General features: G+C 46.9%; 1 protein-coding gene across 3 annotated transcripts in view; it reads left to right on the top strand.

Annotated features, from left to right (window-relative positions):
* Nucleotides 1-16,324, top strand: part of ttc28 (tetratricopeptide repeat domain 28) — a 92,346-nt gene that overhangs the window by 49,180 nt on the left and 26,842 nt on the right. For all 3 annotated transcript variants that reach the window (XM_076758634.1, XM_076758632.1, XM_076758635.1), the window contains 6 exons: nt 2,892-3,039; nt 6,635-6,907; nt 6,985-7,115; nt 14,302-14,523; nt 15,762-15,950; nt 16,077-16,173. In XM_076758634.1, coding sequence (XP_076614749.1) covers nt 2,892-3,039; nt 6,635-6,907; nt 6,985-7,115; nt 14,302-14,523; nt 15,762-15,950; nt 16,077-16,173 — 1,060 coding nt within the window. The remainder of the gene's footprint in view (nt 1-2,891; nt 3,040-6,634; nt 6,908-6,984; nt 7,116-14,301; nt 14,524-15,761; nt 15,951-16,076; nt 16,174-16,324) is intronic.

Raw genomic sequence — 16,324 nt, 5'->3', positions numbered from 1 at the left:
TGTTTTCATGTTGCCGTTTCTCGTTGTTATTGTTAAAAAATCGATTGCAGCTGCTGAAAAGTCAAACCTCGGTTTTGTTTCCTCCATAAACGCGGCATCAAGAGCTCACGGGGTGCTTCGACATGAACACAAAGAACAAATACACACAAATATAGAAGTGCAGGTGCAAACACACCCACACACACACACACACACAGCGCCTGGATTAGTCTTGTCCCTTTTATTGATCACTTCGCTTTAACTGACACAGAGCTGTCAGCTGACGTTGAAGAGGCCGTCTAAGTGCCCGACTGGGAATCAGTGTGAGATACCTGCAGACCAGACGAGCCAGACACACCCAGATCGGTCTGTGAAGACACTCTCCGACCTGAGAAGACTTTCCTGAGATGCTGCAGAACCCTGCTGAGACACACATAACAAAAAAAGCTGTGTTTATAGTGTGTGTGTGTGTGTGTGTGTGTGTGTGTGTGTGTGTGTGTGTGTGTGTTGGGCTGTCTGGACTGTACCCCCTGTATGTGCTTAGCGGGCAGCGTAGCCAGCCTGAGCTAATAGGCAGGATGTGTGTGAGCAGGAGGCTGGAGGTGGTGGTGGAGGCAGACTCTTCCTGCTGTCACTTTCTGTCTGACTCTGGCATGTTTACACCCTTGATGGGGATAGAAAGCTCTGGCGCACACACACCTGCAGACACACACACACACACACACACACACACACACACACACACACACCTTATTGTGCTGTGCGTTCACTCACACACAGTCATGCAGAGATAATGGCCATCTTGCTATGATTATAACTTCTCCTCCTTTCATATAATCACCCTCATCTGACTGAAATTATCCTCCCAATCAAGGTGAAGGGAAAAACGTAGTCAAGAATAGGACGAGCGCCGAAACGAGAAACACTGCATCCTTCATGCAGCAGCCAAATCAGTGTGAAAGCGACAGATTTGAGGGGCAGCGATAAGTAGAGGTAGCAGACAGGTGGGGCGTCCATATGCCGCCGCAGCTACCAGCCCGGCTCCTCGTCGCCGTCCAGCCTGGCCGCTCTCCTCTCCAGCCTGGACCAGGGTCAGAGGGCAGGCTGCTGTCTCTCTCTCCTCAGCATGGTCGCTTGGCATCGATGCTGGCAGCTAAAACAGATCCTGTATTTCAGCCACCGTTGGCTGATATATCTGCTGCCGCTCTGAACCGGCTGTCTGTCTGTCAGGTAGAAGATTCTGTGCCTCTATTCAGAATAGATCTCTGTGAGTCCGCTCACAGGGGAGGGTTACTGCATGCGTGGAAAAACAGTTGAATGCTGCTGCTTCAGAGGGAGCCGTCTGATAAATGTCCTCAAGTGATGTCACTTGAGTCAAGTTTGAAAATTTAAAGAATCTGTCAGAGTTAGGAAGAAGTGAGTTCAGCAGACCTCTGCAGCCGCTCCTCATCTCTGCTGCAGGCTAAAGGCCCCAGGCTACATTAGCCCCCGCTGGCATAACACTCCCGCATCTCCAGTTGAACCGTCTGCACTCAAGTTGCATTGTGGGTCATGAAGACGCCCTGTTTTCATAGCGTCATAGCTCAGCAGCAAGCAGCAGACAGACACAGTTAGCATGTAGCTGGTGAACACAGTGGAGCATGTAGCAGCTAAAGAGCCTGATGTTTCCCTCAGCTGCTGGTGGAGACCAAAACAGAGCTAAAAGATGGGGGAATATTGGCCTTATATTCATCAGGTGGCCTGAAAAACAACTCCAAATGCAACTTGAAAGGTCAATATTGTGGTCACGGCTGAAACTTTCTCAATAGCAACCAGAGGCTAAAAGTCAAAACTGGGTGTGGAACAAATGAAAAAAACGAGCGTGAGGTCAATGAACTAAGATCATGAGATCATTATAGCATCACTGCAGCTGTGACGAGTCATTTAAGGGACGTGGCCCCAGCTGTAATTACCAACCATTTATCCCACTTTGTGTTAATCAACAGTGAAACGACACCGTGGCCTGTTCACGTCCTGCTCCGGCACCGACACACCGACCAAACGCTTAACGCATTAGATTAGACGTGACCCCCGGCGCCATTCGTTTCAATGAAGCTGTCTGTGGACGAGGACGGCACAAAGACGGTGCGGGAGCGGCGAGTGGCGAGCTGGACAGGAGCTGCCATGTAATCTAATTCCTCTCCTCTTTGTCTTCATTCATTCACTGTCATGACAGATTATGCTTCAATGGGAGGAGGGAGGGCAGGATGATAAATGAGAGGGGAAAAGGGGGAGGAATGAAGGGGAAGAGAGAGGTAGACAGGACAATTAAGTTACAGTCTGGTCGGCAGTGAGAGAGGAGGAGGTGTGTGTGTGTGTGTGTGTGTGTGTGTGTGTGTGTGTGTGTGTGTGTGTGTGTGTGTGTTCTCCTCCATCCTCCTCATGAATTTGATGTCATGATTCATTGTCTGTAATCTTGCTGTGAAATGCACGAGGTGTCCAAATGAAGTGTGTGTTACTTGTGTGTGTGTTTGAGAAGGAATAGTGTGTGTGTGTGTGTGTGTGTGTGTGTGTGTGTGTGTGTGTGTGTGTGTGTGTGTGCACGCGTCGGACTAAAACGAGATACTTTTCATTGAGAGGAAGCTCTTGAGAAGAACGTCTTAAAACCGAACGCTGTGTTAGCGACGCCACAGATGGCGGTTTCAGTCGGCCAATCGTCCGGACCGCCGCTTTGGTCCAGGCTGAAATAACTCAACATCTGCCTCATTTATTTCTTGGAGATTTTGCACAGATGTTCTTGTTTCCCAAAAGATGAATCCTGTGGACTCAAATGATGCCGACTTTTCAGTGAAGTCAGTCAAATTCGTTCTCTGGGGACCATGAACGTTGCTTTCTCCCGACCAAAATGTTGACCTTCTCTCTTTTCCTCGCAGGCCTACTTTCGTCAAGGGGTTGCCCTGCAGTACCTGGGCCGTCATGCCGACGCCCTGGCAGCATTCGCCTCCGGCCTCGCGCAGGACCCCAAGAGTCTCCAGCTGCTGGTCGGCATGGTGGAGGCCGCCATGAAATCGCCCCTCAGAGGTAGGTCTGTCCGACCACTGACAACAGCTCCACACGCTGTCTGTCTGTCGCCTCCTTCATCTCATCTCATCTTCATCCACTCGCTGTTAAACAACAGGCAGATTTACACAGACATAAGCAAATGAACATTTGTTTGCATCCTCAACAACAACAGCTGTGTGTGTGGAAGTCGTAGCAGAGGAGAGTTGGTTGTAAGCGCCGGGGAAAGTGTGAAGTTACCACGTTTCCTTTGTTCTTTTATTCAGCAACCCTCCCCTGAGACCGCGATGTGAAAAAGTAAAAAGTTGCCTCTGATGATTCAGATCTCACAAAGAAATGGATGCACATTTGATGTGACAAAGAGGGGGATAAGAGAAAAGAGACAGAGGGAAAAGTGACATGGAGAAAATAAATAAAACAAGTCAGATGAAACAGAAAGAGAAACACATGGAAGCTGAATCTGAAAACAGCCAGATGTGACGGAGTGTCACGGAGAATTGGACTCCAGCATCCACCTGTTGAAGTCCGGGCTGCTTCCACTGCCAGGTGACGGTGAGGTGATGGAGCTCTGAACGCCACACACCTGAGCCACAAGCTGTAAACACAACTTTGGCATCATCTCATTCTGTCGCGGCTAACGTGTCAGAGAACAGTCACCTTGAGTTTTCACTGCTAGCTTGCTAAGATCCCAGTGGAGCCTCCAGGAAGCGTCTGCTTCCAGTTGTTCAGCACAGAACTTCCCCTACAACCACGTTTTTACATTCCTGTTTGTATACAGATCAGCAAACCGGGTACAACATGCGAATGAGTGATTTTGGGCAAAGTCAGACTAGCTGTTCGCCCCTGTTTCCAGTCTTAAAGCTAAGCTAAGCTAACCATCCAGACTCCGGCTCTGTGTTTGATGTTGGTATACTGATAGAAGACAGGATGTGGACAGTGGTGTCAGATGTCAACGCTAGAAAAACAGCAGCAGGGCACTAAAACGTTAGCTGCTGTCTTAACGATGCACAGATATTTAAATCTGTGTTCATGAAGACCACAGAGTTCACCAGAGGAGAGACAGGCGTCAGTGACAGTTTGGAGATGGTCAAAGAGGCAGCAAGTGGGTTTAGCAGCATGTGCTAATTTACTGAAGCTATATGGAAGTGCTAGTGGTGGATTCCTGGACACAAGATGTCCAAAGTCAAGATAAAACAAACCTTTATTTGTCCCAGCAGGCAAACTCAGAGAGACCAGAAGCCTCCAGAAGTTTACTGATCATTTCTGATTAGATCAGTTTCCATTTTCAAGAATGGTTCGAGCATGCTTGCTTACTGCAAAGAGCTGGGAACAGTGGTTCATTTGGCTTGTTTATTAGCATGAATGGCTTCTCGTGGAGCTCACGATGAAATATTTACAAGGTAGTTTCTTGTGTGTCATTGATCTGTCTGCCCCGCAGTTCTCAGCGCACTTTTATGTGCAGGTTTCAACGGCATAAGAAGATAAAGGAAGAGTGCATACAATCACGAAGGGTTTGCAGGCTGGAGCTGGCACAGGATTATGTTTTTGCCCTTCAGCTGTATCAGAATGAGAGCGAGGCTTCTTGGGAATAGCCTTCTACTTGGCAAGCTACAGCAAATGTCTGTGCACGTGGAATTTTGCATCTACTCTTACACTGGAGAGCATATCTGGCTGAGTATTCATAACATTTCCCTTTGAGGTAGAGCGAGTTGATCCACAAAGATTGAGGACAAGGCTGCAAGCTGACCAAACGAGCAGCACTTTACAGAGAAAAGGTTCGAGCAGCAGCAATGCAAAAAGAATCATTTGTTATCAGTTCCTGATCGTGATCAGTGACATATGGTGCTTAGCAGAGTCCTGCCTGGACTGCTGCTGCACTGCGCACGTCTGATGCACTGTGGGAGGTTGTTTGGCTGTGCAGGGGCTGCGACCTCCAAAACTTGATCTCCCATAAGCTTCAAAGCGAGCGAGCCTCAAAGCTAAGAGGCCCACTGTCGAGTGTGACCAGGAGTTGTCATGCTGGAGTAAGCAGGAGGAAGGACAACGAGTTGGGCCGCGAAGAAGGCCGATATGGAGGCAGCTGAGGGGGGAGCTGCAGGGTCAACGGCAGGGAAGAGGGGGCCTCCTCTGGGTTATCTGTCTCCTTTTGGGTTCACTGGTGTCTTTTTTTTTTATAGGATGTTATGCTGTTGGACGTCAGCCAGGCGAGCTGTTAAAAGGTCGAGGCATTTCTTCCACTTCTTATCTGTGAGGGTATTTTCTACACCTGCCTCAAATCAGCATGAAAGGGGCAAAATTTCACCACATTTTTCCAGTATTTACTACGACTGCAGCGCAGATGAGACAAGCTGCCGTTTAGCTCATTTGCACAAAGTGCAGCTAACGCTAACTGGCTTTGGTACGTGCTGCACATGTCTGGAACGTTTGTGATCAGTCAGCAGTGATGATGATGATGATGGTGAGGTACTCCATGAACAGACAGTTCATCCTCTGGGGAGCATGAATGTCTGAACCAGTTTAAATGGCAATGACGCTCCGTCCATGGAGCCATGCCGCTAACGTGGGTGAAAACGAGCCACCGCTGCTGGCCGTCACCTCCTCTCTGGTATCTTTGCTGATTACTTGCTTCCTGCTCATAAATATCTGAGAACATATGCATCACGCGTACTTGAATCCTTCAAACCCGACACACGACCACAGTCCATAAACTCAGTTTGATGTCTGTCTTCTGAGAGTTTCACAACAATCTCAGCACGTCGGAGCTGACGACTTTGTGCAAAGCAAGCGTTTTCACTGTAAGCTGAATTTACGTGTCGCCTGTTAACTGTGTGTTAATCTCATCAGAAAATGTAATTATAAAAATGCTCACTCATCAATAAATCTTCATGACAAGTAGAAATGATGTACCTTGATGAAAAAAGTCCACTTTCACTAACAAAATCATGCTCTAAATATCCCCCCAGTTTTAATGTTAAACAGCATAATCACACAACATTAGCAAGGGAAAAGCACGTTTATGGCTGGAGACACGTTTATCATGACGAGTGACAGATAGGGATTAACACACAGAGTGTTAGAGAGAAAGAAAGCTTCATGTGACCTATTTAAATTGGAAATGCCTAAACTGTGCCAATGAAATCTACATGAATACAGTTAAAGACTGTAAGAGCTGTAAAGATACTTATGGTGAAGAAATGTCAGAAAATTCAAAGGTGGTTTTACTTTGATGCTTTGAAAGGTCTCGTACTTTGCTGACGCTGTGAACTAACATGGGATTATTATAGATTATGCCAGTTGTTGCACTCATTGTTAACCAGCCACCTTTGCAGACGTGACTCGAGGACGAGGTCACGTGTTATCGACTTGTTCGTGTTCGTTGTGTTCGCCTTCCCTCCTGACTGTCTGAGTATCACCTGCTGTTCACTGTGTTACCATTGGAAGCGACCAAATGACCTTGACCTTGAATCAGATGTTCAAGCCTTGACTGTCTGGGTTTGATCATTGTAGGAAGCGTCACCACGGTCAGCTGGTTCGTCTCATTCTGCGTCCTGATAAAAAGGACGCTTGATCCCATTACCTCACCAGTTTCTCTGTACGTGTGCTTAAACCCTCTCAGACTCCCTTGAGCCCACCTACCAGCAGCTCCAGAAGATGAAGCTGGACAAGAGCCCGTTCGTGGTGGTGTCGGTCATCGGACAGGAGCTGCTGACCCACGGCTTCCACGGAGCCTCAGTTGTGGTGCTGGAGGCCGGGCTGAAGATCGGCACGTGCTCACTAAAGCTGCGTGGATCCGTCTTCTCGGCCCTGAGCTCCGCCTTCTGGTCTTTAGGTAACACGGAGAAGAGTATGGCCTACATGCAGCAGGACCTGGAGGTGACCAAGACTTTAGGTATGGACGAGGGGAAAGTGGCAGTGTGAGCGCACTGTGAGCAAATGAAACAGCTGTAATGAATGTCTCGTCCACAGGTGACCAGTCAGGTGAATGTCGAGCTCATGGGAACCTTGGCTCCGCCCTCTTCTCCAAAGGCAGTTACAGAGAAGCTTTGGCCAATCACAGAAACCAGCTCGTGCTGGCCATGAAGCTCAAGGACCGAGAGGTAGGATTGTGTGCGTGTGTGTGCTCATGTGTATTCAGACCATAACACAGTGTCGTATAGATTTGCAGTCAGTCTCGGTTCAAGTGCGGCGCCCTCGTCCCGGTCAGACTTGATCAGATGATTTTAGTGCTCCGAACACGTCCGCAGAATGAAGGTAAACAAGTGTTTGAGCGGCATATGCAGCCAACGTCCCAGCAGGGACGAGACCTCACCAATGTAGTTTAAAACAGGGACTCAGTCCAGTTTCATTGGCCTCAATCCCAGTCTGAGCGCTTTAGTGTTGGTTATCTGCTGACACACACTCATATTTCCCTAAATGTTGAGCTGCAGCTGTTAGATCTGACCCACCTCACTGTTAATGAGCTATGTGATCCACATGCTGGAACTCGAGGTTCAATCATTGATCTGATAGAAATGAAAAGTTACCTGGAGAACACCTGAAGAGAGGGAAGACGCCTCGCTCGTTCACACCTGCTATTAAAACGTCATCTGTGTCTGGACGCAGGTGTAAAGGCATCGTGATCGGAGCGTGATCAGCCTGCACGAACTGACGCAAAAGAAATACTTCCTGAAAAGACATGTGACCAACCTTAAGAGAGTCTGTCCAATCAGGGAGCAGCTGATGATGCTTGCTCCACAGTACGTGTTGTACAGTGTTGATGTCATCGTCTCTGTTTGGGAAACCTGCTCACTGTCCTAATGTGCTTCATCGAGGAATCGTACCCGTCAGTCTCCAGTAGATGTGATGTGATAACGTTTGTCCACCGCTGTAAACTCCAGAGATTACACAGTCATCACAGCCCAAACAAACAGAAAAACATCGCCCAGATTTGTTCCCGTTCCTTTTGGAACGTTTCCGTCTTCTTCCTGAGCTGCTCGCCGTCTCCCTCGTGTTTTCTGGAAATCAGTTTTTCTTTGCCTCGGGCCACAGCTAAACTCTCCGGCTTTCTTCTGAAACACTTTGGACAGTTGTGAGAACCATAGTTAATTAGATTGCTGTTACAGATTAGACTTTGGCCCCTTTATGTCTCCAAACGCTAAGTGAAGCTGTCAGCTTGTTTGTGTGTGTTTACCTTTGTCTAACCACTCCCATATGCTTGTGTGTGCATGCGTGTAAGTGTGTGTGTGTTCGTTTGTGTGATGCTGTGTGAACAAGCAACATTGTGTCATGGCAGATGCAATTAAGTCTGACTGGATTTAATGTTTTATTTGCTTTATTCTCCTGATTCCGGGTCTATTATGTGGAATATTTCATTGTCTCATTAATATTGTACAAGAAATCTGACGTGTGTGTGTTTGTGTGTGTGTTTGTTAATCAATAGCGTTGGATGCCGGCTGTTCTTCGATCTACTCCGCTGTCATATCTGCTGTATTTGCAGATAATCTCGTGTGTGCAGAGTTTTAGTTTGTACATAAATATCAGTAACTGCTGTGAGCCAGAATGCAGCTCTGCTGTCGGCTCGATCAACGCTGCCAGCGTGGACTGATCTGCTGTCCTGTCTGCAGCTCCGCTGTGCTTCTGCTGAGGGCCTTTCTGGTGCGCTCAGAGATCAGTCAGGTTTATTAGGTTTACCACAGGATGGCTTTGTTCTGTGAGGTTCGAGTCGCTGAGTGGAGACAGGCATGTTATTAGTGGTAATCTCTAACTTGAATGTAACCTTGAAGCTACCTCCTGAAGCTGAACTGTTGTTTCCAGTGTGCAGTTTTATTATAACTTTATTATAACACTACAACCACGATAACGCTCTCCAAAGCTCCACCGGATCTTCACACACACACACCAGTGGCTCGATACCACACTCGCACACACACACACACACAGAGTCATTTAATAGCATGCGAATGCTTCCTGGATGTGGAGCGATTGGACACCTGTCGGTAAGACGAATGAGCAGGTTGGTGCTAATGAAAGCAGTGAGAGACCAACAGGAGCTCAGCGCTCGTGTTTGTGTCCGTGCATCTTCCTGTTTGTCTCCTCTGACCAGCGATCAGTTGAGTCTGCTTCATTTTGGACGCACACCTGTAGTTTTGTCTGTCCGCCGCGGAGCTGACAGAAGCTCAGGATCGAACCCAGACAGCAGAGCTTCTCGAATGTCTGCGTCGGTCGACGGACGGTTATCGAGCTTCTCCTCCGCAGGTGCACAGCCTGAGGCGCTGAAACACGGTCATCAGCAGAAATCCATAGCTCGCGCTGTGTGTTTGCTTTGCTGCGTTACACGTTTGTTTGTGTGAGTGTTTGCAGACAGCGAGCGTCCAAACCCAGACGCCGCCTGCAGAGGGACCATGTTTGACCTACGGGGTGGACACCTTTACCTCGACCAGCACAACTGCTTAGCATTTAGAGCTAAAGTGTCAGAAATTAAACAGCTTCAAGACGTTTTTCAAGCTGAAATCTCAAACTTTCCACAACCTGCATAAAAAAAATGAATTTAAAGGACTTCGCTTCTTACTGTGAGAAGTTTTTCTGAGGATGTTTGTCCAGGAAATGCCAAGCAAACAGCCATCAGATGTTATTAAAATTAAAGTTTAATCTAAACAAAAGATCTTCCTCCATTAAATCCTCGATCGAGCGGAACCCGAGCGATCTGCCTGCAGGGGGCACTGCAGAGCGGATGTGGATTCTTCTCTTTGTGCAGCGTCTCCTCTGAAAATAAGATAAAAATAAGATTTCCAACTCAGCTCTACGGTTAATTTGCCTTCTCATAAATATTAATAATGAGGATAAGCTCAACGCTGCAGGTGGTTAGCTTCACTGTTAGCATCGTGCAGCAGCTGCTCTGTGCTCGTTCTTTGGCTGTGATCAATATTTTTATCGTATCAATGATGATTAATTAGAGTTAATGACAGTGAGGAAGGAATGGGAGGACATTGTTCATAATGATGAAGCACGGAGGATTCCTCACAGTGAGTTGAGCTCAGCGTTTGGCTGCTGTCCTTCTGTCCTTTCTCACCTCTGGACGTGCAGACTTTTGGCTGCTCAGCATCAGACCGACGTGAAGTTAACTCAGATCTGTCATTTCCCCCTGACGCAGCAGGAGAACCCATTTCTGCCTTCAGCCCATGCTGAGGGTTAAAAGCCCATATTTTATGGCTGATTGAGCGTCGTTTCTAAAACCTCCTCCATCTCTCTCGGCCGGTTTATCGAGCAGGAGACGCCGCTCCACCGCTAATCCTTCCCCGTCGCTCTTGTAGTTTCATTCATTAGACTCGGGGATCCATCTTTTCCTTTTTCTTTTCCCCCCACACAGTCTCTCCTAATGAGATTTGCTGCTTTCCTGCAACATCTTATAAAAGCACAGTGTAATGACAGGTTGCATATTATGATTCCTTGATTTTCTTTCTCTGCGAAATGCCAGCGGTTGTCAGTCTCTCCATCTTTTTTCGTATAAACACAGACATAAACCACACACTCGCTGTGTAGCGGCTGACAGTCCCAGACACAACATGATTGGATTTTTGTGTGTTTTCTGGTGCGGGGGAAACATTGCGTCCTTGAGGGAAATCAAACAGTCGTCTGGCCGATGGACTGTACACACAGCGGCCCCCTCGTCATTTATTAAATCTCCCTTTCTGCCTCCGAGATGTGTCAACTGGATTTTATGTGTTTACACTCATCACTTGGCTGGGAATTGGGATTTGAGCCGGTGTGTGCCGTCGTCTGCCGCGAACACACATGAGCAGAAATGAAAAGCGCCGAGCGTCCCGCTGTTAATGAGAAGTGGTAAATTCTCCTAAAGGTCAGTTTGGCTGTTTTCAGTGACAGTTGTTAGCCTTCGTTTAGGCTCCGCTTTAAAGCCACGTGGTGTCAGTATGTGTCTTATCTGCTCGCAGGCCTTTGAACTGAAAGGTCACTTTTCCCCCCAAACGTCAGCTCGAACAAACATTCACATCCACGCTGTGGAGTTTCCAGTAACTGAGTACATTTACTCAAGTACAATTTTGAGGTAAATCTACTCGAGTTTTTCTACTTTATGCTGCTTTATACTTCACTTTAGGTCAGTATTGTACTTTTTGCTGCACTACCTTTCTCTCACAGCTTCAGTTACTCATCAGATTCAGATTTTACATTAAAACTTATGAAAGGCTTTTCGTATTTGATGATGCGCTGCTAAAGATTAAGCGTGACCCCTTCATAGCGTCGTGTTTCAGATGTCTCAGAGAAACGTTTCCACTCCAAACGTCTGACTCGGTTTCTTTTATAGAACCGTTAATGAGATCGATTTATCCAATATTTCACAAAGTATGAAACATGAGTATGTGTCAGACCTTCTTCTTCTTTCCTCTCCGGTCAATCATCTGACGACCCCTCAGATTTATCTGGTGAGCCTTTGGAGGGGCCCGACCCCCTAGGTTGAGAACCACTGCACTGAACTAGCTGACTGTATATGAGGGAGAAAAACGTTCCGGGACATGAATCCGTGTGTCGGGTCAGAACGGCTCGCCCCACCTTTCAGTGCCAGTGTACATTTTTCTCTAATTATTTTCTTCCTTCACTTTCTGCTCTTCTGTGAGTTCGTTTGTCTTCTGGAAGTCGAAGGCTCACTCGTCTGCGCTGGAGAGAGAGAGAAAGTGTGTGTGGGATATAAATGAGTAACGAACATGCTAATAACCCCTCGTTAATAATTCATAGCCTCTCCTCCTCCTCTCTGTCACGTTCTTTAAACTTGCAAACATTTCATTACAGTCTCCGACTTATTCTTTGCTGTCCTTCATTGTGTGCTTCGAAAGGTCAGGTGGTGTGTGTGTGTGTGTGTGTGTGTGTGTGTGTGTGTGTGTGTGTGTGTGTGTTTGTGTTCAGGAGGCCTCTAACTTCATTATTGTCAGTGTGATTGCATCAAAGGGCTCATCCTTACAGTGAGTCTATACCTCAGGACGGGCGTTATTGATGATTGCATCACGCCGTGTGTTCACACATATAAAGTGTGTTCAACAGATGAGGATCATTATCGCGGGTGCCATGTTTCCTGTGAAGGCTGCAGGAGGTGTTTGTTTCTGGGACACGCTTGCACACTGCAGACTGTTACCGAGCGTTGAAAGAGAGTTTTCATGCCTCCAGTCAGTCTTTGTGATTGTTTCCAAGAAACTTTACAATAAAAGAATCAACAGTAATATTTTAGACTTCTGCAGCCATGCTAGCAGCTCTGTGAGGCTGCAGCACTGCTTTCAGCTTAAAGCTAATGCTAACGGTGACTGTGCTAACATGCTGATTTTAAGCGATGCTCACCATATTAGTTTGTTATGATAACACGCTAGCATTTGCTAATTAGCACAAAAGTACAGCTGAGGCTGATGGGAAGAGGAGAAGTCAGAGGGGTTCCTGAGTCCGTCCAGTCGATGTTGAGACATTTTGGTCTGGACCAAAGTGGCCGACCAGCTGAGCCGCTGAGCGACGTCGTCACCTCTGGATCCTCAACGCTGACGTGGCTGAAAAGATGTTTTCCCACAGCTGCTCTTTCGACCTGAAATGTAGATGGACGCTGTTCTTCAGCTGATGACGGTGAGACTGAAGTGTCGTCATCCTGCAGCAGTAAAGACAGAAATGCATATAATCGACGTGGAGATGTGGTGTTTGTTCCTTTGCCAGTGAACGCCTCATCAGAGCCGCCTGAAGGACTGTGTTTCATGTGTCTTGTCATATTGCACATGATGCAGAAATCTATCATCCAATCACATTTATTAGATTCCGGAAAAGCCTTGTGATCAATTAAGTTTTATTAAAATGTTTTTGCTCATCTTCCAAAATGCTACCTGAGTGGATTTATTGATAAATCAGCAGAGTTTGTTGTTTGTTTGTGTCTCTGCTGATCTGAAAGGACTTTTGTGGACACACTAATAGACAGCGATAGACGGGAGACGTGTCAATAGAGACTGTGCTGCTCTTGTCTTCATCTGTCTTGAAACAGACTTCCTCAGACCTGATGAATATTTCCCATGACTCCTCTGATGGACCACTGATCAATACCAACAACCTGAAGATTAGTTAGCAAACGAGTGGGCAGGTTTCAGATTACTGAAGCCAGAGCAGAGTGCAGCGGCCATTTCTCATTTCTGTCTCTGTCTAATTAGAGAAACTGTGTGTACAAGAAGGATCTGACACTGTGTGTTTTGGTGTGTGTGTGTGTGTGTGTGTGTGTGTGTGTGTGTGTGTGTGTGTGTGTGTGTGTGTGTGTGGGTGGGTGTGAGTTCACAGTCCTGTTTTTTGCTGCACATGTGCGCGTTTGAAGACAACAACGGTGCGAACAACTGTGAAACCCTCGCTGTGATTTGCATGGTATTATGCCTGAAGAGGCCCTGTAATTAGCAGGAAGAGCGGTGCTAGAAATCATTAGACGGCTCAGAGAAGTGCTATAAAAGTGTCTTATGCGCCAAATAAAACAGAGTAATAATAGAACTGCAAGAACCTGAGTGTTGGTGGCACGAGGTGAGGCTCTCAGCAGCTCTAATAGGATGTGAAAGATTAGCTTTCACTCCTGTAGCCTCCAGTCTGTGGGAATGTTTTCCATTCGGGCTGTTGGGATGTGACGGGGCCCCTCCTGAAGCTCAGCGACAGCGGCCCCGGCCGTCGCCATCTGACTCCACTAAACTCCCTCTAAGAGGTGGAGCGTGGGTGGAGCTGAGGCTGAATGACGCCTGGTTGATGAAGTCTAGCAGCTCGCTGTCACTCAGTGCAGCCATGCCTGTTATTATGCATAACTTTTAAACCAGTGAGTTATATGGAAATTCACTCCTGCACGGAGACCAAAACTAAACGTGTTTATACCTGATGCACAGCTGAGCTTTTTAAGGTGGATGGACTCACTTTGGGAGCCTCGAGTGGCCATTGGAGGAACTGCAGTTTTTTAAGGCTCTGCTACATTAGCTTCATTTTTCAGGTCGGATCAAACTTCCATTTTCCACCTCTTATCCGTGGGCCGGGTCGAGGTGGCAGCAGGCCAAGTAGACTAGTCCTCCCCATTGCTAGTTTTACTGAAGTAAATGATGTGAATACTCTTTATTCTGTGTAACTAAGAACAAGTAAATACAGCAGCATTATGTGTTATTTGATTTTGGGTCTTTAAACCCTGAAATCAAAGCTCCGCCCCTCGTTTTGATGCCTGTGTGTCGTTCTTGTTGTTAACTGGGACTCGGTGAGTGGTTTTCGTTGCTGGGGCTGGATACCAACCAGTTTATGTCCGTGTGATTTCAGGCTGCGTCCGACGCGCTCAGCAGTCTGGGCCACGTGTACACCGCCATCGGCGACTACCCCAACGCGCTGGCGAGCCATAAACAGTGCGTGCTGCTGGCGCGACAAACCCAGCGCCAGCTCTCCGAGGCCCGCCAGCTGGGCAACATGGGCGCCGTGTACACGGCGCTGGGAGACTTCACCAACGCCGTTCAGTGCCACGAGCAGCACTTGGACATCGCAAAGGTACAATTCTGCATCTATGATCTGTAATGTTTCTGATGGGGTCAAGTTTGTTTACACGCACTGTCCTGCTGCTACAAACACTCACCAGAGCACCCAATGTGCATTAATCCGCCGCTGAAAGTAGTCCAATGGGCTTGAGTGCAGCAGACAGGAAGTACTTAGAGATGGACTAATGCATTATTAGTTACTTCACAGGATTTGTTGACAGTAACAGAAATACAGAATACCACCACTTAACTTAACCTTAACCTGTAGACGAGCATCTGGAAAAGTGTTCACAGGTAAGATGTCGTCTGACAGACAGGCTGAAAATGGATGTCCCGTGTCGACCTGTAACACATCACCCAGCTGGAGGCTCAAACTGAACATAAAGCCATCCAGTAACTTCATGTAGGCTCATTATGCAGAGAAGTCTGGTTTGTATTTCAGCACGGCGATAAATTCAAGCAGGAGGCAGTTTTTTGTTTTTTTTGTTTTTTTTCACAGCAGAAGTTACATTTCTGGATCTTCCAGGAGTTTTTCTAATGTCTCCATTTGAACCCATCTGTCATCGCAGAGCACCGTCTTTCATGAGAAAATAACTGGATTTCCCAAAGAGCGTCGTGTGTTCAGGACACTGGTTGTGAAGCCTGTAAATATTTGAAGCAGCTCTTCATGCAAATGTTACACGAACGAACACAACAAAAGACAAAAATGTGACCAAGTTTGTTGTCTGTGGATGAAGTGCACTCTTGCCACGGCGCCGGCCGCCGGAGCCAACATCATCTCGCTCTCTGTAGCCTCCTCTCTTAACATACTAATTGACCATCTGTTGACAGCTAGATTTGCACCAGAATAAAGGTTCCCTAATTAAAATCTCCTGACTGCCCGCAGTTTATTTTGACAGCTTCGCTCTCTTTAGCTGGAAATGTTGCAGCTTGTAACATAAAACAATTTCCATCTGTTTGATATGTGCAGGCTTCATCTTCCTAAACAGAAAATCTAGTTTTTTTAGTCTTTTGCAGAGATCTTTTTTTTTTTTTTTACTGAATTTTATTAGCTGAAATTAATTTCAAGCTTAATTGTCCTTGTTTGAATTATTCCCAGTCATGTTTTCCTGCTGATAAAGAAATTATTTTTTTTAGAATAGCATTAGTTACAGCTGATCTTGGAGGACCTGCGACACTTACTCACTCACAGAAAATGTAAAATTGCTCTACATGCAGTGAAATAGTGGTGATTAAACGATGTCTTTTCAGACTTTGGAGAACCGGCGTGAGGAGGCGCGAGCCTACAGCAACCTGGGCAGTGCCTACCACTCTCAGCGGGACTTCGACAAGGCCATATCTTACCATACACGAGTGCTGGAGCTGGCACAAGAGCAGGGCGACAGAGCCATCGAGATGAGGGCGTATGCTGGTCTGGGGCATGCTGCCCGCTGCATGCAGGTCAGTATAAAACCCTTTACAAACGAGGTTACCTGGATCATAAATCACTGCCTTTCCTTATCTTCTATATGCTGCTGATAATGTGACAAATAAACATGAATAGTGTTTGTTTCCCGCTGTCCTCAGGACCTGGAGAGGGCGCACCAGTACCACCAACACCAGCTGGAAATAGCTGAGGAGCTGCAGGACAGAGCAGCTCAGGGCCGAGCCTCCTCCAACCTGGGTACGTTTGTGTGACCACAGACATGTAGGATGGAGGTAAACCTGTGAGAGTTATGAGATGTCGCTGTCTTAGTGTTTGTTTGATGGCTTAAATCACAAATACTGAGCATAATGTAACTAAATAATGTTCAGGAAGTAGAATTATTCAGTAT

Source organism: Chaetodon auriga, chromosome 19 (genome assembly GCF_051107435.1).
Source record: "Chaetodon auriga isolate fChaAug3 chromosome 19, fChaAug3.hap1, whole genome shotgun sequence".
NCBI lineage: Eukaryota > Metazoa > Chordata > Actinopteri > Chaetodontiformes > Chaetodontidae > Chaetodon > Chaetodon auriga.
Note: the sequence above shows the minus strand (reverse complement) of the source record. Positions and strands in the feature narration are given on the sequence as shown.